The following is a 24,309-nucleotide window of genomic DNA, read 5'->3' as shown; positions in this document are numbered from 1 at the left end:
GTCATTTTCACTTTTTTAAACGTGTAATTGAAAAATAATTGTTTTCCATCATTCCCCTCAAATTCCTTCCTACCTCTCCTCTGTAATAAATTCTGATGCTCATATTTTGAAATGCAAAAATTCTAGTACAACTCAATTATCGTAGTTTTCGGGGTGAAAATAAACTTTCCTTAAGTTCCCTAGCAACATAAGTTTCCATGGTCAACAACGAGCATGGCAAACTCGAAAGAATTGTTTGTTATTATACCTCTAAACATCTAGTTAAAACAACCACGATGTAGATATTTTCGCATTGAGTATACCAATATATACGTAATTGTATCTGGACTGAATCATCTCGTAATGTAGATGTCACGCTCGTTTCAGGCACCTTTTCTAACCAGGAGTTGATCATCTGTGTTTATCAATCTCTGATAAACATTGTAGCAGCTAGGCAATGAAGAATGAATCCAACAATGTGAACAAGAAGTGCATCGTGGAAACTGGTTACTAAGGACGTGAAAAAGGGCTCATTGAGTGATTTCTTAATTTTCTCAGTCTTTTGGAACGATTTCATGGGGAGTCGTAGTTGGGCATTTTTTGCCTCTGGGGCTTCCTGCATGGAGGACATTTATGTCAGTGAGTGGTGGGATTGGGGCAATGTATATATTGGATGTCAGTGAGTGGTGGGATTGGGGCTATATACAGGGTGGGCACAGTCGATTTTCCCAATAAATGAAGAAATCAAATATTGGGGAAAGTGACTTTGTACCCACCCTGTATATATTGGACAATTAAATGTTTAACATGTCTCCCTACATTATGAACAATGGATCTGACCATTGCATTGGCCATGATAGAACAGTGTTATAGTCCCGATAACAGACTCAACATTGTGGTGAAGCTGGTGCTGATTTTTGGGTGTCAGTGTGAAGCACTGTTCTTTCAACATGTTCCACAGATACATGTCACTTAATGTGAGATCAGGACTGCAGGATGAGTATGGAAAGTTTATTCTTCATGACAATTCCACCTGGAAAGAGTTTCTTCAGCAGTACTGTGTTACCCATACCCATGCTCCTTTGTCGTAGCATATTGGTTACGTGCATGTTACTCACTATCTATAAACAAAAATACGTTAGAGTATTGAAATTGATCTACTTACGTAAGTGAGTATGTATTCGTATGTGAACTACGTTTTGGAAGCTTTACTGCTTGCTTCCTTCTTCAGTTTGTCGTATTTTCGGCTTGGAATATCAAGCCACGTCAGAGAAGTGTCATGCAAGGATACTGGGTGAAAGGTTTGGGTTAAAAACACTTCATAGTCCTCGACATATGCAGAATTAAAACTACCCTTTTTAAAAACCCTTAAAACTCTCGATGAAACATGTTAAAACCACCACTACGTTGAACAGTGAGTGGCCGTTGAAAGCCCTAGTTCCTTGCTAAGGTGAAACGTGCAAGCAGCTGGCTCCACGCTACGGAGTGGTGGGGTACTTCCCCTCCCACAAGAGATCCCTCCCCTCCCTTTTTCTTTTTCTCTCGTCACCAATCCAAGGAGAATCCACTTCGGCTGCTTTCTTTACCTCCGAGGTGACAAGGAAGCCTATCGGGGCACTTTTATTATTCATATTGTCCCACTTTTTAAAAAAGCTAATCCAAACATCATCCAAATTGCCATCGTCCCGGTTCAGTTTATTTCTGTTTCCCACACAAAAGGGGTTTATAGGATCGAATGCGACTGCGGGATGGAATATATTGGACAAACCGGCTGGAACATTCGTATTAGATGGGGGGAACACGATAAGAATATCAAAGAAAGGGATACGAAAATGGGGCTTGCAGAACATATAATAAACAGTAGGCATAGAATAATAAAAAGAGATGTTATCAAAAGAAGTAACAGAAAATTGGATAGGAACGTATACGAAACGGCACTTATTTGTGCGGGAAACAGAAATAAACTGAACCGGGATGACGGCAACTCCGTAGTGCGGTGCCAGCTGCTCGCACGCTTCACCTTAGCAAGGAACTAGGGCTTTCAACGGCCAGTCAATGTTCAACGTAGTGGTGGTTTTAACATGTTTTATCGAGAGTTTTAAGGGTTTTTAACAAGGGTAGTTTTAATTCTCATATGTCTAGCACTATGAAGTGTTTTTAACCCAAACCTTTCATCCAGTATCCTTGCATGACACTTCTCTGATGTGGCTTGATATTCCAAGCCGAAAATATGACAACCTGAAGAAGGAAGCAGTAAAGCTTCCGAAACGTAGTTGACATACGATTACATACTCACTTACGTAAGTAGACCAATTTCAATACTTTAACGTATTTTTGTTTTTCCTTTGTCATATACCAGCTGTTCAAATTCCATACCATGAAGATGACAAAACATCTGCAAATATGCCTGGAAATGATTAATCACCTGCTCCCTATACACCACAGCCTTAATTGTTATTATTAAGATAAAATTAAACTTGCAATTAAATGTACCAGCACATTCAACATCAAATTTCCCGTGTATGTATGGGAGAACAATTGCCCATCAAAAGCATGGGGGGAAGACAACAGAGGTGCTGCCACCTACAATAGTTTGCTTTGACCAGGCCCATTGCTTCTACATAATTTCAGTTAGGCACCCCAAAACTGATATACTGCTGAGGCACCTTTAACAGTTCACTGAACTTAAATATTGAGAGTAAGATATCAATCCAGGAGGCAATGGCATAGCAAGGGGTGGGCGAAGTGGGCAACCGCCCGGGGCCTCGCCTCCCATTAGATTGATAGGAAAAATGTAATAGAAGAGAGAAAAATATGGAAAAGGCTCATTTTTGTGGCCAATAAAATTAGATTCTGTTATATCTGGCTTTAAGCCAGCCCCTGTGGCAAAGTGATTAGCACATCATGCTACGGTGCCAGGGATCTCGGAGTTCGAATCCCAGCCTGGGATGGATGTTTGGGAGTGTCCATTCATCAAATCATCACTCATCCCCATCTTCGCAATTAGCCAAAGGTGACACAAAAACGAAGTAAAATAAAGCAAATCAATCAATCAATTATCTGGCTTTAAATTCTAGTTACATATTATATGAGATGTCAAATCAGGGGCAGACAGGTGGGCACTATGCCTAAGGAGGCCTGAAAAAAATAAAAATTATTGTATTTCTCATGTGAAACATTTACGCAAAAATTCACGATAATTTGCTTGGACACTTTTACCCATTTATTCTTTTCTTGATTAAAAAGCACTTTATCTTGTGTTTTTTTTTCTTTCTCTTATCATTGCACTCCTGATTTTAATATAACAATGAAGCACCTCCAACCATAGGCGTGCACAGACCCTCTGATTAGGATTGAGTGCGAAAACATAGGCATGGTACCTTTTGCCCCCAAAATTTCTCAAGAAATATGTACATTGTAGGTAAAAGAAAATATTGTTGTCAATCTTGCTTCCCCCCCCTCCCCCATCCCACCTTTACATGAAGTTGTCACCTCTGGGCAAAAACCTTGAAAGTTCAGTCGGGAAAGAAAAACCCCATCCATCCCACTGTTAAGTTGTATTGATAAAAAAAAAAAAAGGTAAAGTGTTCCCCTGTGCATAGCACCACGCCATGAAGGCGTATAGGGGTATAGTTGTATTGATGGTTACTAAACAAGGGTGTGTATATATAGTGTGTTCCTGGACCCACTGAAAATCCCCTAAGTGTAATTTTAGGTGTATTATAGTAGAATACGTAAGAAATAATGCACACCCCTCTCCCGCAGTTCTTTGGAACTTTCATAGGCTTGAAAATACTTAATTTTCTTTAACAGTGTAATATCGTTTAATCACTGTGATAAGATTCCTTTACACTAAATTTCTAGGTGAAATTATACAGGGTATGGATGTCAAGAAGGAGGGAGGGGGACAAGGATACCCCATTCCTCCCTGGAAAATGAATGTCAACCTAAAAGTACATATTCCACACATATAATTTGATTTCAGTCACAGTAATTTACATTAATTATTACAATGGGGATGCAGCAACATGATAATTTCAAACTCAACTGGTGTTTTTTTTTTTTTTTTGAGAGGGCAATATGCCTTGTTTACCCCCCTGGAAAAATAATTGCTTTCCCCCTCACTTGAAAAAAATCTGTAGACGTCCAGTTCCAGCAATCTGGTTTCCTGCATTGCAGGGTTGTCTTTTTATGTACTTTCCCCACCCAAGTGCCCCAAATTGTTTTATATTCAGTGTTGCTTTTAGTTGACTGTTATCAGTGCAATGGATTGGTATTGTACCTCTCTCAAGAGGGAAGAGGAGAGAAACTGGAGCATAATGTTATGTCAATCGCAGTAGTAATATTCACTCTTGACATGTGGGTTCCACGTCATGACTTCTGATCTGCACATGGTTGACAGATCATTGCCTTTCCCAGACAGAGCCAGTGTTATCAGTTACATTAGAATTATGCGACAGTAAACAAAACATGAGTTCTGGCTAGATTGTTCTCTTTTAAACTTCCATATATTGTTCCTGTGTTCAGTGAAATAACGAGGAAGGGATACTTATTTTGATTGTAGATGAAAAATTCAGGCATGGATGGATGCAGTGTCAGAACCTCGACTCCATGTCCTTAAAAACAAACAAGATATGTAAATACAATCAGGATTTTTAGAGTTATCTAACAGCAAAAGCAATCACAGGGGTTAATAACAATAATGGATATTCTAAGATTCTTACCTTGACTTTTTGGCACTGCTTGGTTACATGTCTTTGTACCTTGATCATCACAACACAGAAATCCAAAATTGCAATCACTGTGTGCTGTGCATTCCTTGTTGAAAAGAGTTGTTACATGATGCTGAGGACAAACCATTTCTTCTCCAATTGTGACATCACGAAGCATTTCTGAAAAATATCAGTGTTCATTGTTTCCTCAACTTTTAATATACATTGTTATGAGCTCTATAACTAAAAAAAATGGGGTAAAAACTGAGTACTTACTTATTTCTCAACTTTTTGGAGCACTTGCTGTGAAGAAGTGCATGCATTAGAAATTTAGCAGCTGCTTATACACACACACATGTGTGCAAGTTTATGAGGTTATATCTAGGGCTCGGATGATTATGCATATGCAAATGCATATTTAAGGATTTTTAACTAAAAATGCATATTTCATATGCAGGTGCATATTTGTAGAAAATAAGTTGATGTTGTGCATATTTTTGTACCCACAACCAACGCCGAGCATATACTATATTTTTCTTCTCCTTGCTTCTTTTTTCTTTATCTTTTCTCTGTCTTTCTTCTTTCCTTTTTCCTGGATTGTATGAAATGTGGCAAGTACGTCATTCTCACCTCAACAATCAACTAAGCTGGCAATGCTGCGTGCAGTTTCTTATCGCTTATAGGTTAATTCCTGCGAGCGAAACCCAATATCTTTAGCTACCATTGTGTCGTGGCTTTCACACATCTCTTCTTTCCATCCATTAAACCTGTACCGTGCGAGAAGTTTTCTATTTTTGTACAATCAGTTTTCTAGTGTAAGAAGACAATGCCTAAGGAAAAGAAATGTTTGAGTGTCGTCTTGGAGTCATACGTGAAACTGGACAAGGACTTCAGCACAGACGGAAAAGTGTTGTTCTGCAAAGTTTGCGAGTGTGCTGTGTCGTGTGAAAGAAAATTTCAAGTGTAGCAACAAATGCAAACGGGGAAATATGTGAAAATGAAATATCTCGGGACATCAGGTAAGCAACAGACACTTTTGAACTTACAGTCACACCCGGGTCCAGCCTAGTCTGAATTCAGTGCACATTTGTGTAAAGCTTTCATCTCAGCAAATATTCCCTTGCACAAGCTTCAAAACAAAGACCTTGTTGGTTTTATAGAGAAGTATACACACATCATCATGTACCCGATGAATCAACCATTAGAAAAAACTATGTTCCGGAACTGTATCATTGAACTTTCAGTAAAATGAGGCAAAAAGTGGGCCAAAATAAGATTTGGTTATCACTTGATGAAACAACTGATGTAAATCAAAGGTGTGTTGTAAATTTCGTGTTCGGTGTATTAGGAGTCGAAGAAGAAAAGTCAAAATCTTATTTGTTGACAATTGAAGAACTTGAAAAGGTGAACGATAAGACAATAGCAGCTTTCTTTAATAATTCTCTGCAGTTATTGTGGCCAGACAGTGTAAGGTCATATTACAACTGAATGCTAATTGCTTGTACCGATTTCATGATGAAAGTTGTGCGAATTACTCACAAATATAATAAAAATATATTGAAAACTTACGTTTTTGTGAGTATCTATGCTGCTTTCACGACGTTTCGGGATGGAACTGCTCCCTTCTTCAGGCTGTGTAGCAGTTGCATCCCGAAACGTCGTGAAAGCAGCATAGATACTCGCAAAAACGTAAGTTTTGAATATATTTTTACTTGTACCGATGCTGCTCCATATATGTGTAAAACAATGGCCGGTCTTAAAATATTGTATCCGGAACTTATTCATTTTACATGTCTTGCACATGCACTGCATCGTGTGTCTGAATTACTTTGAGCAAACTTTCATAACGTCAATGAACTAATTTCAAATGTGTAAAAGGTGTTTCTCAAAGCACCTAGCTGTGTAAGAGTTTTCCAGGAAGTAGCGTTTGACTTGCCACTTACACAATCTCCTGTGGTTACTAGATGGGGCACGTGGATTGAGGCTGCTGCATATTACGCTGACAATTTTGAAATGGTGTAACAGGTTGTTGTTAGACTTGATGCCCAGGAAGCAGTGTGCATCGGGGAGTCCCAGCGAATACTTTCCACAGAGGGAATTCGTGAGGATCATGCCTACATCCGAGCTAATTTCTCTTGTCTGAAGGATTCCATTCATCGATTAGAAAACAAAGGGTTACAACTTCAAACAAGCATCAAAATTAAAGAAGATATTAAAGAGGCCCTCGCCCAGGTTGAAGATCCTGTGTATTTACAGAAATTGGATGCAGTGAAAGTTTGCAAAATTCTGCATACAAATGGATAACGTGTGGATGATCTGGAACTTGATGTGTCTGACTTTGTTGCCCTAAAATTGACACGTCCTTTCCCATTGCAAAAATATTTATTGTTAATATCTATTGTTATTAATTATCTTTTCTTGTACAAATGTTTATTGTTTTTGTAATATCAATTACTGTAATTTACCTATCCCTGATAATGTAAGGATAGTGACTAACCTGTAGATACTTATCTTGTAATGGTTGTTACCATGGCAATTACGAGTGTCTTTTGTCTTGACTTAGGAGTTCGGGCTTCGAGTTTTAAAGAGTGGTTAAGTTGAATTGTAAGAAGCTGTTATTTCTTTGACTGAAGTGGATTTTATGCACATAAGTATTTATTTTGCTAAGACGTACAATATAATTCTTTTCTCTTAGCGAAAACTTGACTTTGATTTGTTTTGACCAACGAACGAAGAGAGATATTACCCCATACCCTGAGAGGCATCACGTGTATGCTTTCGAGTCTTTCATGTGAACTTATTATTTGTTCTTTTAGTTAAATCATGTTCTTTTGACTAAAGAACGTTTCAATATTTTGGCACAACAACGCGGGGCCCGAAATCTGTTGTTTCGTTAGTGGTGTTCATTTTTGTGTGTTCGTGAAGAGTAATTGATTTGTGATTGTGATGGAAATTCTGTGCTAGAAGAATATGGATAAGATGATGTTGAAAAGTGCAAGTAAATCGTCGGCTGAGGAAAATGAATCTCCAGTGCAGTCAGTTCCAGTTACAGCAGACCTGCTTTCTTCAATACGGATTATGTTGGAGGAAAGTACAAGGGCTATGGAAACTAAAATTCAGGGAAACATTAGAGAAAGTTCCAGCAATCTGGAAGCAAAGATCCAAGAAAACGCCATTGCTTTGGATTCTCTGGAATCAAAAATTAAGGAAAAGATTAGAGAAAGTTCCAGCAATCTGGAAGCAAAGATCCAAGAAAACGCCATTGCTTTGGATTCTCTGGAATCAAAAATTAAGGAAAAGATTAGAGAAAGTTCCAGCAATCTGGAAGCTAAGTTTCAGGAGAATGTAGCCATGTTGGAATGCAGTTTGAACTTAAAGTTAGAGGAAAGTGGTAGAAATCTGGTGGAATCAGAAAGGCGCTTAGAAGAGAAGTTTTCACAGGGTTATTCGAAACTCACAGAATCTGCTTTGGAGATGGGACAGAGACTGGACAATTTGACTGTAAAAATGGAAGAAAATCAACAGAAGATAAAAGAAAGCATTCAAATAGAGATCGTTAACTTACGTCAGACGTGTGAAGCAAACTCTCTACAAGTGGAATCAAATGTGCAAAAAGAAATTGCCCTGTTGAGAGAAGAGGTTGAACAATCTCAGGGTAACTTTCGTAAGGAAATCGCTGAAGAACAGAGCAGTTTCAGAAAGGAAGTGTTTGAAAATGTGAATCACCAGGTAACTGTTATCACAGACAAGTTAGAAGATACCATTAATCACAAAGTGGCAGAGAAACTTGCTGAGAATATAAATGAAACCGAGGGATACCGAAAAGCAGACGAAGAATGGAGGAAAACAGTTGAAACTAAACAAGACAAATTTTCCTCAGATGTTGGTCATATCTGTAGTGAAATTGTTCATATTTCTGATCAGCTGAATAGGTTACAGATCCAGACGAACTCTGATCATCCTAAAATCCACCGTGTTGATGAAGGTTCTGGAAGATCGACATTTTATCCCATCTGTTCAGATGAAGCTTCAAACCTACAAGGAAAAACCTCACGGAAAAAGAGGTACAAGAAGATGAACGAATCCAGCTCCTCAGACAGTGAATCAACTGCTCGCAGCAGAAGAAACAGAAGAGAGCCTTCTTCACGCATTGTACACACTGGGGTAACTCCTAGGATGTCAGACATCAATTCTATGAGAAAGTTCGACGGCAATATTATCGCTACTTCAGCTGAAATATATTTAAAGGAATTGAATACAAACCTGGAAATTCTACAGATTCCTCAACATTATAGGCTTGAAATCATTCCACGTTTGTTAACTGAAAAGGCCTATCACTGGTTTTATTCGCATAAGAACGATTTCCGCACTTACTCTGATTTTTGCAGAGAATTCAAGAAGCGGTTTGCTTCAACAGAAGCGAAAGAGAGAGAATTGGCGTCTGTGAGGACTAGGCGGTACAATAAGCAGAATGATAACAATGTGGAGGAATATGTTTGGTCTGTGTACTCTGCCTATAGGAATCTGAGTAATCATTACACCGAGCAGGAAGTAGTTAATCTAATCATCGGACAGCTACCTTTTAGAGTAAAGCAATTGTGCTTGGCTCATGCTCCGAACACCGTGGATCTCTTAGCGGATTTTGTTAAGAGATATGAGCAAGCAGAGGAACAAGATGCTTGGCGGTCTACATGGAGACGAGAAACTGGCTCTCAACAAAACAGCAGAGATGTTCAAAGAACGTCTAGAATTCGCTTAGTTCAGCAACAAAATAGGAGTAACCCAGCTGAGAGTCCATACTCTAGAAATGGAAATAATTACCGTCAACAGCGTCAGTTTAGATCACGACGAGAATATCCAGCTTCCAGAGGTAATCCTTACGATAGACCGTATCCTAACAGCGGATTTTCTTCGCCAAGTCAACAACGTTTATCTCCACCGAGAGATAGCAATAATGCTCCCGGAACTCAAATGACGAGCAGTGGCGTGCAGACATACATTGTTGAACCATATCCCAGCGTTGAGCAACAGCGAAGTGTGGCAGTAACGAGGAACTTCTGTTGGGACACCGGATCTAATCTGGACCAGGAGCAGGATTTCACCCCTCGCTTGACATAGAAACGTTCCTTATGTTAGGCAGTCTCGGAGGAAACTGGTGGCAAGAAGAGAGATTTTACAGTCTGGTGACAATGATATTATGCTGATATTCATAACAAATCAGAATTTACCTGTACTTTAAGGCAGATCGTTCAGTATAAAAATTCAGTGAGCTAGAACTAGAACTCAGAACTTGAATTTGTAGGCAAGCGTAACTCAGTGCTCGAAACTACTGAAAGCACCATTCTAATGGAAATCTTAATTGTTAAAGATTTACCATAAGATCTGCTGTTGGTTAATCGTTTCTGCGAAAGTATAAAACTGAGATCAGTCTTATACATAGAATATTATATTTAATGGTGGATGGAGTGTCGATTTAAAAGGAGCTAGACGAGGATATTTCCGTAGACAAGCAGTTAAGCATCCGGAAATTTAAAGCTAGCCATTAGAAATGGATTCCCATTCCCAAGAGATATGAAAAAGAAGATTGATTCTAGTAAAATTACTGAAAATGGAACGAAGTACCGATTTAAGTTGAAATCTTCACGATCAATAGGAAGGTGTCTTTGGAAAGGTCTGGCACTGGAAACGTTTTCTATGAGTTTGTGGTCACGACATGTTGTAGAACGAGAGCATATTTGAATAATCTGCTGAATGTTTACATGATCTGGTTTTCTTATTTGTATGGAGTATCATCGTCTATATAAAATGTATCAGAAGTCCCATGCTGTACAAAAAAATAAATCTTTATTCAAAGTCCAGTTTTAACTCAGAACTTGTGAACTAAATACATGAAGAATTGTAAACTGTTTTCCAGAGATTGAAACCAAAATCTCCTAGACTGTTGAAAGTTTTCCAGTTCGTCGTCGATTTTGATTTTTCTTCGGAGGGGGCAATTGACACGTCCTTTCCCATTGCAAAAATATTTATTGTTAATATCTATTGTTATTAATTATCTTTTCTTGTACAAATGTTTATTGTTTTTGTAATATCAATTACTGTAATTTACCTATCCCTGATAATGTAAGGATAGTGACTAACCTGTAGATACTTATCTTGTAATGGTTGTTACCATGGCAATTACGAGTGTCTTTTGTCTTGACTTAGGAGTTCGGGCTTCGAGTTTTAAAGAGTGGTTAAGTTGAATTGTAAGAAGCTGTTATTTCTTTGACTGAAGTGGATTTTATGCACATAAGTATTTATTTTGCTAAGACGTACAATATAATTCTTTTCTCTTAGCGAAAACTTGACTTTGATTTGTTTTGACCAACGAACGAAGAGAGATATTACCCCATACCCTGAGAGGTATCACGTGTATGCTTTCGAGTCTTTCATGTGAACTTATTATTTGTTCTTTTAGTTAAATCATGTTCTTTTGACTAAAGAACGTTTCAAAATACAGTCCATTTGAATCTTGTGAAGTGGAACGTGTGTTTTCTGAATATAAAACTATTCTAGCTGAAAACAGGAGTAGTTTCAAGTTCGAAAATTTGAGACATCATGTTGATATCCAATGCAATCTGATCTTGATCTGTAATGTATTGTGTTTCATTTAATGCAGAACCATATTATTTGAAAAAAATCTGTGTAGCGAATGAGCATTCAGAATAATGCATATTCATTGCTTGGCATGTAATCTTTCATAGTTTGTAATTTACAACATTTATAAATTAAACGGGATTTTAAAGTGCATATTTGCATGCATATTTTGCATTTTTTAGTGCATAACTATCTGTGCCCTAGTTATATCTATGAAAAGTTGCTAGATTGAAAATGATGAAAGGGAGGACTTTATTCATATAAGAATGGAACAAGTGCCCATTTCTTGAGCACCTACTCCACCACCTGTTCTCATGAGTAGGTACTTACTTCTATTAGTATGACTCAATATAAAATAATGTAAGGACATGTATGGCTCGGCAGAGAGAACCAAAGTTATCCTCACAAAGTCCACAGTCACCAGCAAGCTATGCCAGCTAAGGTGTTCCTTATTTACAAGGTGGCGGCTGTTGGTTCCGGATGGAAAAGTCCGGAAATTCTGCAAGGAAAGTGGAAGAAGTGGGGTTATCGAGGGGTCGTGACAGAAGGAGGTGCGAGTTGAGAGTTGAAAACCAGTCATTTGGATCCCCCTTACACCCCCAAGGTTTAGCAGAATGTCAGTAAGGTAAAGAGAAACATTAACAATAAAATAGGATAAAGAGAGATTTTTTTTATAGTCACTTCTGACTTCTTTTTTCAGATGCCATACAACACAAATGCCCATTATGATTTATAGACATTATCACCAGTTTGTCTCTCTGCTACAGTAATATAAACTTGTCTGTTTGGTACCATATGATGGAGCCATGTGCCATACATTTGCTGCATGACATTTCTCCAAGACTTGTTCAGTAATTGACTCATTTCAACTATTTTTTTGTTCCAAAAATCAGAGGAGGTAGTGGGATCTGTGGAAATTTCTTAAAGGAGTAGTGTACCACAATTACCCTCACACAGTTATTAAGCTTAAAACTATAGGTTAAGAAGCATAATAATGTTGCTTCCCTGTGAAAGAAGTAAAGAAGAGTATGGTGCTGTATTGGCAAAATCGAACCAAGTCATCGAACCAGCCACCGCTGTTGTCAAAGCTTGGATACCCCTCTTGAAAGTGCCTACATGTTATGACTTCCACCCCTTACTGGCACTGTATGTCTCAAAATAGAATATGCATGTGACATGGAAGTTTTGTTTGTAGCTGTTTATTATAGTGTTAGTGTTTCTAATGCTTCTATTTGGTTTTCGGCATGGATTAGCTTTATGTTTGGGTTTGAAGGACATGGTGTTAAATGTTTGATAGCAAACAGAACAAGCACTGTGCAAGGAATCTTGGAATGTGGAAAGCATGTCGGAGCTTTCATCCTTGTGTAGTGAAGCAGACATGCACGTGTATTGGTAACAACGTGCATGTGACTTAGCATAAAGTGTCAGGAAGCTGACAGTCAAGACTAATGCCATGTAAAACATAACGTTTCGAGAGAACCCTCAGGTGAACAGAATTATTTTTGCTTGTGTTAGGGATTGAGCCTACGACAGACGTGTGATTTTACTACCTGGTGCACCAACCAACTACTCCATTTCAACAGTTGCATAAAATAATAGTGAATATTTTTATAGAGATTACCTGAAACACCTTGCTGACATAACATTTGTCCATTTGTATTGCAACAAAGATAACCAAAGATGCAGTCTGTATTTGTTCGGCATGGTTGGCTGAATATGTTTGGTAAAGGATATTCTGGACAAACCAAACCAGGTGCATCATATTGTATGAGTGACTTTATACCTGTAATGAAAAATAGTAAAATTTATCATAAAGATATGAGTGTCGTACCGAAAGTGATGCAAAAGTGGTCATAACCTCTTTATTAACTGATGTAGATTGTTCAAATTGCACATGTAGTTGAAGTGACTCTTCCTCTATACAAACCAGCTACTCAACATAGTCTCCATTTAAAGCGATGCATTTGTGCCATCATTGAACCAAACTCTCGAATCCTCTTTAAAAAAAGTTTGGTGTGCACTGTCGTATCCACTTCTTCACAGCCACTTACACCTTTGTCTGTGTCATCAAATTGTTGTCCCTGAAGACTGTCCTTCATTGGACTAAACAAGTAGAAGTCTGAGGGCACCAGATCTGGGCTGTAGGTGGATGGGAGACCACAGACCAGTCCAACTTGCCGATCACCTGATTTGTTGCCAAAGAGGAGACTTCACTCTTCTCTCCTTCAACTCGGGTGTCAACTGCCGAGGTACCCACTTCGCACACACTTTCCGATACCCCAAGCTTTCCACCATTCAGTTGTTCAGCAAGCTCACTGTCCGTGCGAATCAACTCATCCACTCGCTGACGATTCATGTCAGTGGTCGCAGTTGATGGTCTCCCACTGTGCGGTTTGTCTTCAATGCTGGCTTCCCCTTCTGTATACTTCTTCATCCACCTGTGCACATTGCTCTTGTCAATGGTGTCATCTACGTACACATTCTGTAGCCTTCTGTGGATGTCAGACAGCCCGCACCCTTCCTTCGTCAAGAACTCGATGACAGCATGTTGCTTCTGCTTGGAATCCATTATTCACCTGCACGGAAGACAAAGATTCTGAAACACCTGTATAGAGGAAGAGTTACTCCAACTATATGTGCAATTTGAACGATCTACATCAGTTAATAAGGAGGTTATGTCCACTTTTGCATTACTTTTGGTACGGCCCTCGTAGAATCAATACATGTGTAATGCATTTTTATACTTAAGTTTATAATCAGTAATTATTTACACACTGACTATTCTATTGTACACTGTATATAAAGGTAAAGCTATCCCCTGCACATTGCAACATGCCATGAAGGAATATGGAGAATGTGGAGGTAGAGCCTCACACGTTCTCAAACTCAGCTATTTGTTGAGGTGATGCAATCATCACCATGCTCCAACCTCCCAGGGTTGCCCACAGGTACCCATTTATTAGAGGCTGGATAAACCCTGCAGCTACTCAATACAAATTGCTGGAAAAATTTCTTCCTGAAATCACCAACCCTAGGAATTCAACCTAGGTCTTCACGTGGCATCGATGCCCTACCCAACTGAATCACCATGCCTCGTATATATGCCATAGATTCCTACACCCACTTTGCCCAAATGCCCATGGCAACAAAAGAATTGGCATCATATTAATGATATTGTAAATTTGCAAAAAAGTAGATATAAAAATTTTCTTGCTCACAATGCAAACATTCTTGGCGCACTAAGAGGAGTTACTGTATGCAATCTGTTAACCCTGCCCTTACCAGTCACAAGTTTAGATGAGAAAGGAGGTAGAGTAACACCTCGTGAAATAAATGTAATCCAGCTGACTGGCTGATAGTACCACATAAGGATCCTTGCTAGGGTTATGACAATATCCTGAATGGCAGATCCAGCCCTTAAGTAGGGTGCAGATGGCAGAAGAGGCAGGAACCTGTTCTCTTGGTAAGAGAGAACCACTACCTTGTGGTGAAGAGGTATCTTCAGCCTACTTGGATGCCAGGATAGCAGCCCTATCACTAAGATCAGGTGCTGTGGGCTGATACACCTTAAATTTACATATTATAAAATATGAAGTGAAATAAAATTGAATGAATCCTAAGTTGGCAACTTTTGGCATGAAAAGGAAACCCAAATTGGTTTCTGGAATGTTTGAAGCCTGAGGGAAAGTAATCAGTCAATCATCTGAGACAAGTAAAAAGAAATGGAATTTTGATATCTACAGAGAAATTGATGATAGTCTTTCAATTTTTAAGAAACGTTTGTATGTGGATAGGGAATGAAGAGTGCAGTGATACAAAGTCAATATCTTCTTCGCTCACTGCATGCATACAGTACCTGAAACTACACAATCTTTCAAACTATGAATCAATATAAATCATTTATTATTTTAATAGAAACTGAAGGAATATAAATGGCAAAGTGAAAGAAACGTCACTTTTTGAAATGACAGCTTAACACTGGGTTACTAACAAATCCAGCATTAACACTTGCATCTGTGTTTGGATTTAGAGGCAAGATTTAATAGCACAGTAAACCAATGATGCACGAGAGCTTCTCATTGTGTTGACATAGTTGCAAACTTCATAGAGAAGTGACTAATCCTGACCGATTTGTAATACTCATTGGAGAAGTAATTCGCGAGAAAGATACTTTCCTGCCTACTTAGCAAGAACGAACGTAATATCGTCCCCAAATTTATATAACCATTTAGATAGATGCGTCTAAAGAGCCATCCAGACTTTTTTGTTATCGATTTCTTCCTTGCTCTCACGCACACAGATACTCACATGTAGCAACTAACGTTGACAATATTGAACACATTTTTTGTAAAAAAAAAAAAAAAAAAAAAGGATTTTCTAGATATCAAAGGGAATTCGCATCACCAGGGGATATTTTACTTTAATATTTGTAAAAAATCACACGGAAAAATCTATCAGTATAAGAATTTCCCTTGGAAATTGTATAATTCAATTTCTTGTATTGAATTTTAAAAATTGTAGCAGATAATCATATTTCAGTTGTTAGTAACACCGATTGTTGATGTACCGTCTGCCGTGCTGGGGTTGCAAATTATAAACAAAGCAAGACGAGAATACTGTGTTCGACTCGGTGTCTCTAATTGTTCAGTGTTTTTCTTTTTAGTGAAGTGAAAGTGTCCGATGGTGTGTGAAAAGGAAGGGTAGTCAGTGGGGATGAGTCGGATTCAGGCCCGTAGCTAGAGGGGGGCAGGGGGGGCAGTTGCCCCCCCTGAGAACATGCTTTGCCCCCCCTGTGAAAAATACAGAACACATTCCTACCTGGAATTCTCACTAATCTCTACAATTATATCCTGTATTACTCTAGCAACATGAAGGTGTGTCGGATTCCGTATAATGTTGTATCAGGATTGGGGGGATCCAGATTCAGATTTCGGAAAATGATTTCGCAATTTTCAGTATCTAGAACAGTTGTGACACTTAGAGTAGTCTTGTATTAAAAGTGTCTAATGTATTTGGATGTTTTTTTTTCTCGAATGTGTTGCTATGAAGTTTGAACTGCATAATTTCATAACTTTTTGTTTCCCAAGTCTATCTTTTGGTAATAGCGAGAGATAGGGAGTGGATATTTGAATTTTGTTACTTAGCATTGCTTTTCTGCCACATCCAGCTAATTGTGGAGATGAGTGATGACGTGAAATTGATGAAGAGACACTCACAAACAGTGCTGCAACCACAAGGGGGCAGGGGCATTGTCGTCGTCCCCAATCTTGGATGGAAGTTCAATCTAGGGGGCAAACATTGAAGTAAAGAAACATGACTAGCAGAATCTAAGAATAACAGGACAAATGGATACTCAAGATGGAATAAGTTTTTAAGTGTTTCTTGCATTTTTCTTCCAGACGGCTAAGGGCATTTACAGGGGGCACAGAGTGGCAATTGCCCCCACCCGATTTCAAATTTTATACAAATAAAAGTACATTTCGTAAAATTTTCTTGCTCGCTTCGCTCGCAAGCATGATGTCTACTATTCTTATAGTCTGTAGTGCAGAGCCGCAGCTAGGGGTCAGCGGGAGTCAACCCTGGGCCAAAACGATCTAAATGAGAAAAAAAAATGTTAAAGAGATTCCCATGGCGCCCAGTGAAATATTTGGATCTAAAGATTTTCCTGCTTGCTTTGATCCCAATATGATTATTTTCTGTAATACATTGTAAATTACCTGAGAGAGAAGTAAGGCCAGATATATACTTCAGATTGTTGTCGCACATTTGAGAGACAATTTGGCGGATGAATTGATCATGTAATGTATTTAAATAATATATATATATATATATATATATATAATATATATACACATATATTAAAGAAACTTTGAATACATACACAATTTAGAGTTAACATGTTGCATAAGTATTTTCTTATTTTATGTCGCTCCATGTTGCATATGTGTAAAAAATATGTTGTACATGAAAGTTATACGTGTCATATGTGCAAAAAGAATAATGTTCGTCATGTATATTCTGTCTTTCAAAAATACAGTTTGTGTACTTGTTTTCCATTATTAGTTAATATTTCAAATTATTTGTTCAAACACAAATACTTTAGCATCGACTTGTACCCCCTTTTGCATGATTTACGACAATAATAACGTCCTTTTAATGCTACTATTGTTACTACCACTACCACCACTATATTACTATTACACAGGCCTGCGATGAAAAAAATACAAGGGAAGTGATAGGTGAACTTTATGTATTTTGTCGTGCTGAGTTCAAAAAAAATAAAGAAAACTGTCTATCACGTCACGTTTTCTTGAAAAATTTAATTGTACGTGGATTTGTATGAACATTTACCATAAATATGTTGTTTCGGCATGGAATAGCTTTCCTCCCTGCCTGACCATTACAAACTATGCAAGAAAACTTTATCTTGCGTATTTTGGCATGAAACTTTGAGACCAGGACAAATTGTGGGCTCCTCATAAAGTGTGTGTGCAGTGTCTCAATGATCTACGTTTATGGCTCAACGGAAAGAAGACTGCTTTACGCTTTGGAATTCCTATGACATGGAGTTAGCCGAGAAACCACTGTGATTATTGTTTCTTTTGTGCTTGCCATGTCTGTGGGTATAACCGAAAAAATCACAAGCTAATCTCTTATCCTGAGAACATTATATCGGCCATACGCCCCATTCCTCATGTACCTGATGTGCCAGTGCCTTTGCCTCCAACTGAATTACCAGTCATTTCTTCAGAGTCTCCAGACTCGGAACATCCAGACGGTCAAGGCTCCGATACCGAATATAAGCCCTCTGGAGACGATTCACCTCAGCCCTTCTCTCAGGTTGAACTTAATGATCTGACTAGAGATCTGGGCCTTTCGAAAGAGGCAACTGAATTGTTGGGCTCCGGATTGAAAGAGAAACATTTATTGGCCAAAGGAACCACGTTTTATTGGTACAGGAATCGAGAAAAGGACTTTGTTCAGTACTTTAAGAAAGCGGAGAACCTGCTCTATTGTTCTGATGTTCCCGGATTGATGAGCAAATTTAATATCACCTACGATAAAGATGAATGGAGGCTGTTTATAGATTCATCGACAAGGAGCCTGAAAGCTGTCCTTCTTCATCACGGAAGCCAGTATGCATCTGTACCAGTTGCACACTCGGTACATTTACAAGAACACTATGAAAACCTGGCTCTCGTCCTCAACAAAATAAAATATGCCGACCACGGTTGGACCATTTGCGGTGATTTGAAAGTTATCTCCATGCTTCTTGGTCAACAAGACGAATATACAAAGTTCCCATGTTTCATTTGTGAGTGGGACTGCCGTGCAAAGACTCAACATTGGGTCAAGAAAGAATGGCAAAAAGACAAAATCTTGAACCAGGCACCAAGAATGTGATTCGGAACAGCTTAGTTGACCCAAAAAAGTATTGTTACCCCCGTTGCATATCAAATTAGGTGTAATGAAGCAATTTGTCAAGGCTATTCCAAAAGATGGCGATTGTTTCAAATACCTGTGCAAAAAGTTTCCAGGTTTATCTGCAACCAAGTTGACAGAGGGAATCTTTGTTGGTCCAGATATCCGCAAGCTCATGAAGGATAAAGACTTTGAGACTAGCATGACAACAACGGAGAAAGAAGCTTGGGTTGCCTTCAAAGATGTGGTCAGTAAATTTCTGGGAAATTACAAGGATCCTGACTATAAAGCAATTGTTATGAATATGCTGGACAAATTTCAAGCGTTGGGTTGCTCCATGAGTGTCAAACTACATTTCCTTCACTCACATGTGGACTATTTCCCCGAAAATTTAGGAGCAGTCAGCGAAGAACAGGGTGAAAGGTTCCACCAAGATATTAAATATATGGAGTGCAAATATCAAGGACAACGGAACAAGAACATGCTCGCCGACTACTATTGGATTTTAACACGAGAGAGGCCTGAGATTGCACATAAAAGAAGAACGTCAAAAAAAGTTTCAAAGGTAAAAGGATACGTACGTAAATATAAACTTTGTTTGTGTTTGGTTTTGTTGTTTGTTCAGTTTACACTTTGTGTCAAACGTTCATGTACACATACATTGCTCCTCGTGGTCAATCCTCTATTTTATGTACGTTACCTTAATAAACACAAATGAACATAATACGTTGGTGCTTTTTTTTCTAGAAACTTCACCATAATGGGATGTTAAAAGTGTAAACGCAAGAAAACTTTGTGGTTTTCTCTCGACCAGAGGTGGCTCGTGCGATCTGGCAACAGTGGTTTTCTTCCATTTAAACCTATACAAAATAAAATCAATGGCTAATAAATCAATTTGCATCACCAAGCATCAATTTTACATAGATTTAAATGGATCAAAACCACTGTTGCCAGATAGTGCATGCAAAATTGTTCGCGAAAATTCCTTTTTACATAGGATTTTAGCAAAAATATCGATATCGATTGTACAAAAAATCCTGACGTGATGGAAAAAAATGGAGGTCATTTTCGAAATCAGCACACCCAATAACATAATACTCAGCGTACACGTCTCTTGTATTTTTCAACAACTTCAATTTCGCAGGCCTGTGTTATTATAATTGGCATGTTTGTCCTGGTACTTGACCCCTCTCCATATAAAGATTTGTGGTTTCGCCTCTGCTCACAAAGAACATTCATGCCCAGGCTCTAACCTGAAACCCCTGGCTTCATAGTGTGTTATAAACCATCCCACCATGGAGGTCGGCTAGTGGAAGATGTAGGACAGCTTACTGGCTCAAATTATTATCAAACACGATGAAAATGTGATAGTGTTTCATATTTATTATTTTGGTTAGAAAGCGATAAAATTTGTAGTGTGAGACGGGTTACACTAAGCATCTTATGAAATATAAATGTGAATTTCAAATCTCATGAATCATTTCTCTATGCAAATGCATTAAATATGATAAGCAACATAGGTGTGTGTCATGATATCCATTTTATAAAGGGAAAGTTAAGTTTTAACCCTGACTGTTTGCATGATATCGTTTCCATAGCATGTTATATATACTGCTCTCAAGAATTTTAAACGGCAGTAAAAATAAATTACATTTGCAACTGCGAAGCTTACAATGGGATTACATACATTAAGGTCATAAGATGCCATATTTCGATTGCTTGTAACATCGAAAGAAGAATTAGACGAGTAAATAGTCATTGATAAAAGTTGCCTTCCTTGATGTCCTGTACGCACTGTGAAAATTTTTGATGTTATCAGGCGACACCCTATGAATATAGGTTCAAGAAAATGACAAGTAGAAAAAAGCTACAGTGAAATAAATACGATTGAAAATCTCTCAAATTATTTTCTATTTATTTTCTTATATTTATAATATTTCATTGTGTCTGTAGCAGACGTTGTCTGTTAAAGTACCTCATGCACAACCTAATTTTTTGACAAATAATTATGTCAACTCTTCTGCTATGGAGTGGATTCTCCTAATTTTGTTCATATATATTAAGCCATTCTGTGACTGGCAGAAATCAGTATCAGCATAAACAACCCTGATATTTTGGGTTTGTACGCTTCTGCTCAAAAAGTGGTGGCGATAAGTGGCCCAGAGACCTCGCTTTTTCGGAAATGGGGGAAGGCGAAGGAGGCCCCTTAGATTATTTGGTTTCGTACCATAGTCATTAAGGAAGGTATTTTTTTATAACGTAAAGAGGATACAACATTTCCCTCTATAAAACTTGATATGAAATATGAATGATGACACTGTAATCCAAGAAGTCATTGATCAATCAAAGGATTCTTATTTGTTTGTCGGGTGTCAAACACATGTATTTCAATGACACAATATTTTGCAAAATGGTTAACGTAACAAGTAGGCAAACATTGTCTGTAGTGAAGCAAGTCTCTCCCCTTTGAAGCAAATAGGAGCCATGTTTTAGCAATTAGGCCTACAAAAAATTATACAAATTTTTACACAATTCATCAAAGTGTAGATAACATGTAACCATTATTATTTAATTAATTCGATTTTTCTTGCATAACACAACATAATGGTGGTGTTGGATTCTCGTTAGATTCCTTTGTGTGTAAAAATATTGCATACTGGAAATTAGAGTACATTATGAAGCACAATTTATAAAGGACTTCCTTAATCAATTCTGCAGAGAAGCCCAAAGTTACATATTAATCGTCTATTAACATTATTGACATGTAAATATAAAGTAGATAAAATCCCAATTAGCCTATATATGTTAAACTTCATCTTTGTATTCTTTGTTAGTCCGAAAGGTCATTATCGAAATATTGTTATTTGATGTTGCTTGAACTTTTTTTGTTCGTTGAATTTTCAAGATATCCCTTTCCTGTTACCATAGAATAGTTAGAACCTAACCTAACCTAACCTAACTAGTCTATGCTGTTACTTATCACTTTTGGAGGAGGGGGGCAAGCGCCCCTCTGTACCCTGCTATATCTGCCAATGCAACACAATATATTAAAAATTTGCCCCCTCTAGGATTGACTTTGCCCCCCTAGTAAGAAATCCTGGCTACGGGCCTGGTCGGATTAGAGCATTATTACATACACCGTTTTCCAAGGTACTATACGACCAGTGGCGAAGAGTCCTATGAGGCCCGGAGGCCGGGCCTACCCTAATATATTTGTCTATAACGGATTATTTTATTACTTATAAATTTCATTAAACGACGCTTAATAAAAGAAAACTGAAATTCTTGGTCTTCCGATAATTACCGCAAGTTTGCAACCCTGCCTAGAACCGTATCTGAGCATTCAGCGAGGCCCGCCTGGGAGTGCATCAGCTGGTCCCATAAACAACCTACGTGATTCGTGCGGGAAAGCATAATTTCAGGGCAGGCGCGGCTCGTGCATTATTTACCCGGGGGTTCACTGAAGTGATGTGACATATATTCACTTTCCGCAAAATATACTTCCTTCGCCCAACAAAAGGATGGGGGAGGGTTTAAAAGCTTTGTCAAGAATTCTTTTTATCTGGGAGTATAAGGTTTTGTTGTTGGGGTGTGCGAATAAATTTAGGGCTGAAACTACAATAAATTGTGCCTTTATGAAAAAAGTTGAGTTTTGTTGGAATATCATGGACGTCCTCAAGTAGGGGCAAGTAATATATTTTTTCCCCACGAGGAGCAAAAAACACTCCTTCAGTCTCAAGTTACTGCAACGCTTTTATAATAATTACCAAAAATTACTGTGACTGAAATTAAATTATATTCGTGTAATATATAATTTTTGGTTTACATTCAATTTCCATGGGGGGGGCGGCCCCCTTTTCCCCTTCCGGACGTCCATGCTGACTAATCAGAACTGGTCCTACATTTGTTAAAGGGAAATGGCAACTAATGGCATGCGCATACTAGAAATCGAACCTGAGACCCTTTCATTTATACGCGACAGGTTTGTTCAAATTTGGGGCTGGTCGACCAGCACACGCTTTTTTTCAGTGGACAAGGAAGTTTGTTTACGTTAATTATGTGCATTTCTATCGGTCATTTCTTACCTGCGCGGACAGCAACGCCTACACTGCATCAAATGACATAACCTAGGTAAAGTCCATCCCTCGTTTCACTCGCAGCATCACTTAATACTTTCCAACAAGTATCCAAGCACTTCAAAAACTAAAAAAACTTGAGACTTTGACACCGAGCGACAGCGAGTCACGTCTTCGCGCCATTCTTTCTCTTTCGCGAACCCGAAGTGTTTCAACCTTTAAGGAAAAACCTCTGAATGCATGCACAAGGTATTTTGGTAATGTATCTCCTTTATTTCTATTCATCGCATCTAATTTCAGCTTCTATTTGTTTCCACTCATCCATCTCTGACACAATCTTGCATTTATTCCAAGAAGTTCGGTGCAAAAATGATACAAGAGAAGATTGAATATGTAATGTGTGCGCTTCAAACTAGGGGTGGCCAGATCCGGATCCTTAGGATCCGGATCCGGAATTTTCAGATCCGGATCCGGATCCAGAACTTTCGGATCCGGATTCAGAACTTTCGCATCCGGTACTTTCAGATCCGGATCAGGTACTTTCGCATCCGGATCCGATACTTTTGGATCCGGATCCGTTTTGCCATCCCACATGCGCTTCTTTGGAAAGTAAGAATGTGCTTATAACATATTGTTACCTGCTAATATACATATATATATAATATACATACACACATATATATATATAGTGTGTGTGCTCGCGTGCGCGATTTGTAATTAATTAATACACTTACTTACTAGGGAGGTCTAAGTCTCCCCCTCCGATTTCCATGAAACTTGGCAGGTGTATAGAGCCCCCCCCCCCTCAAATGTCAAGATGAGGAGAAATTGAAGTGGGGATCTGTCCCCGAAACCACGTAAATATGGCATAGGAAGAAACAGGGGTCATACGGCCTCTCTATACACCTGTCAAATTTCATGGGAATCGGAGGGGGACTCAGGGGTCAGATGATTCCCACGGCAATTTGTCCTAATCTTGATATTTGAGGCGGGTTTTGCCCCCTAAAACAGTATTTTAGCCGAAACAAAAAAACACGTATTTCTTCCTTTGGGCCCCTCTATACACCTGCGAAGTTTCATGAAAATCGGAGGGGAACACAGGGGTCAGATCCTTACTTCAATTTGTCCTCATCTTGACATTTGAGGGGATTTTGCCCCCTGAAACAGTTTTTAGCTCAAACAAAAAAACACGTAATTCTTCCTTCGGGCCCCTCTATACACCTGCCACGTTTCATGGAAATCGGAGGGGAACTCAGGGGTCAGATCCCTACTTCAATTTGTCCTCATCTTGACATTTGAGAGGAGGTTGCCCCCTAGAACAATTTTTTTTCCGAAACAAAAAAACACGTATTTCTTAATTTGGGCCCGTTTATACACACACCTGCCAAGTTTCATGGAAATCTGAGGGGGACACAGGGGTCAGATCCCCACTTCAATTTGTCCTCATCTTGACAATTCAGTGGGTTTCGCACTGTAAAACCGTT

The 24,309-nt window shown here is 38.6% G+C and overlaps 1 protein-coding gene across 2 annotated transcripts in view; it reads right to left on the bottom strand.

Moving 5' to 3' along the window:
* LOC145985142 (uncharacterized) overlaps positions 1–24,309 on the bottom strand; it is a 49,068-nt gene that overhangs the window by 21,067 nt on the left and 3,692 nt on the right. For both annotated transcript variants that reach the window (XR_014441401.1, XM_083118805.1), the window contains exons 2-3: positions 12,949–13,110; positions 4,704–4,871 (exon numbers count right to left, since the gene is read on the bottom strand). Coding sequence is in view for 1 of the 2 variants with exons in the window: in XM_083118805.1 (XP_082974931.1) it covers positions 4,704–4,871; positions 12,949–13,110 (330 nt within the window). In the remaining variant the exon portion in view is untranslated. The remainder of the gene's footprint in view (positions 1–4,703; positions 4,872–12,948; positions 13,111–24,309) is intronic.

The sequence above is a fragment of the Lepisma saccharinum genome, chromosome 3, assembly GCF_977018435.1.
Source record: "Lepisma saccharinum chromosome 3, izLepSacc3.1, whole genome shotgun sequence".
NCBI lineage: Eukaryota > Metazoa > Arthropoda > Insecta > Zygentoma > Lepismatidae > Lepisma > Lepisma saccharinum.
This window is presented reverse-complemented; position numbering and strand designations above follow the sequence as displayed.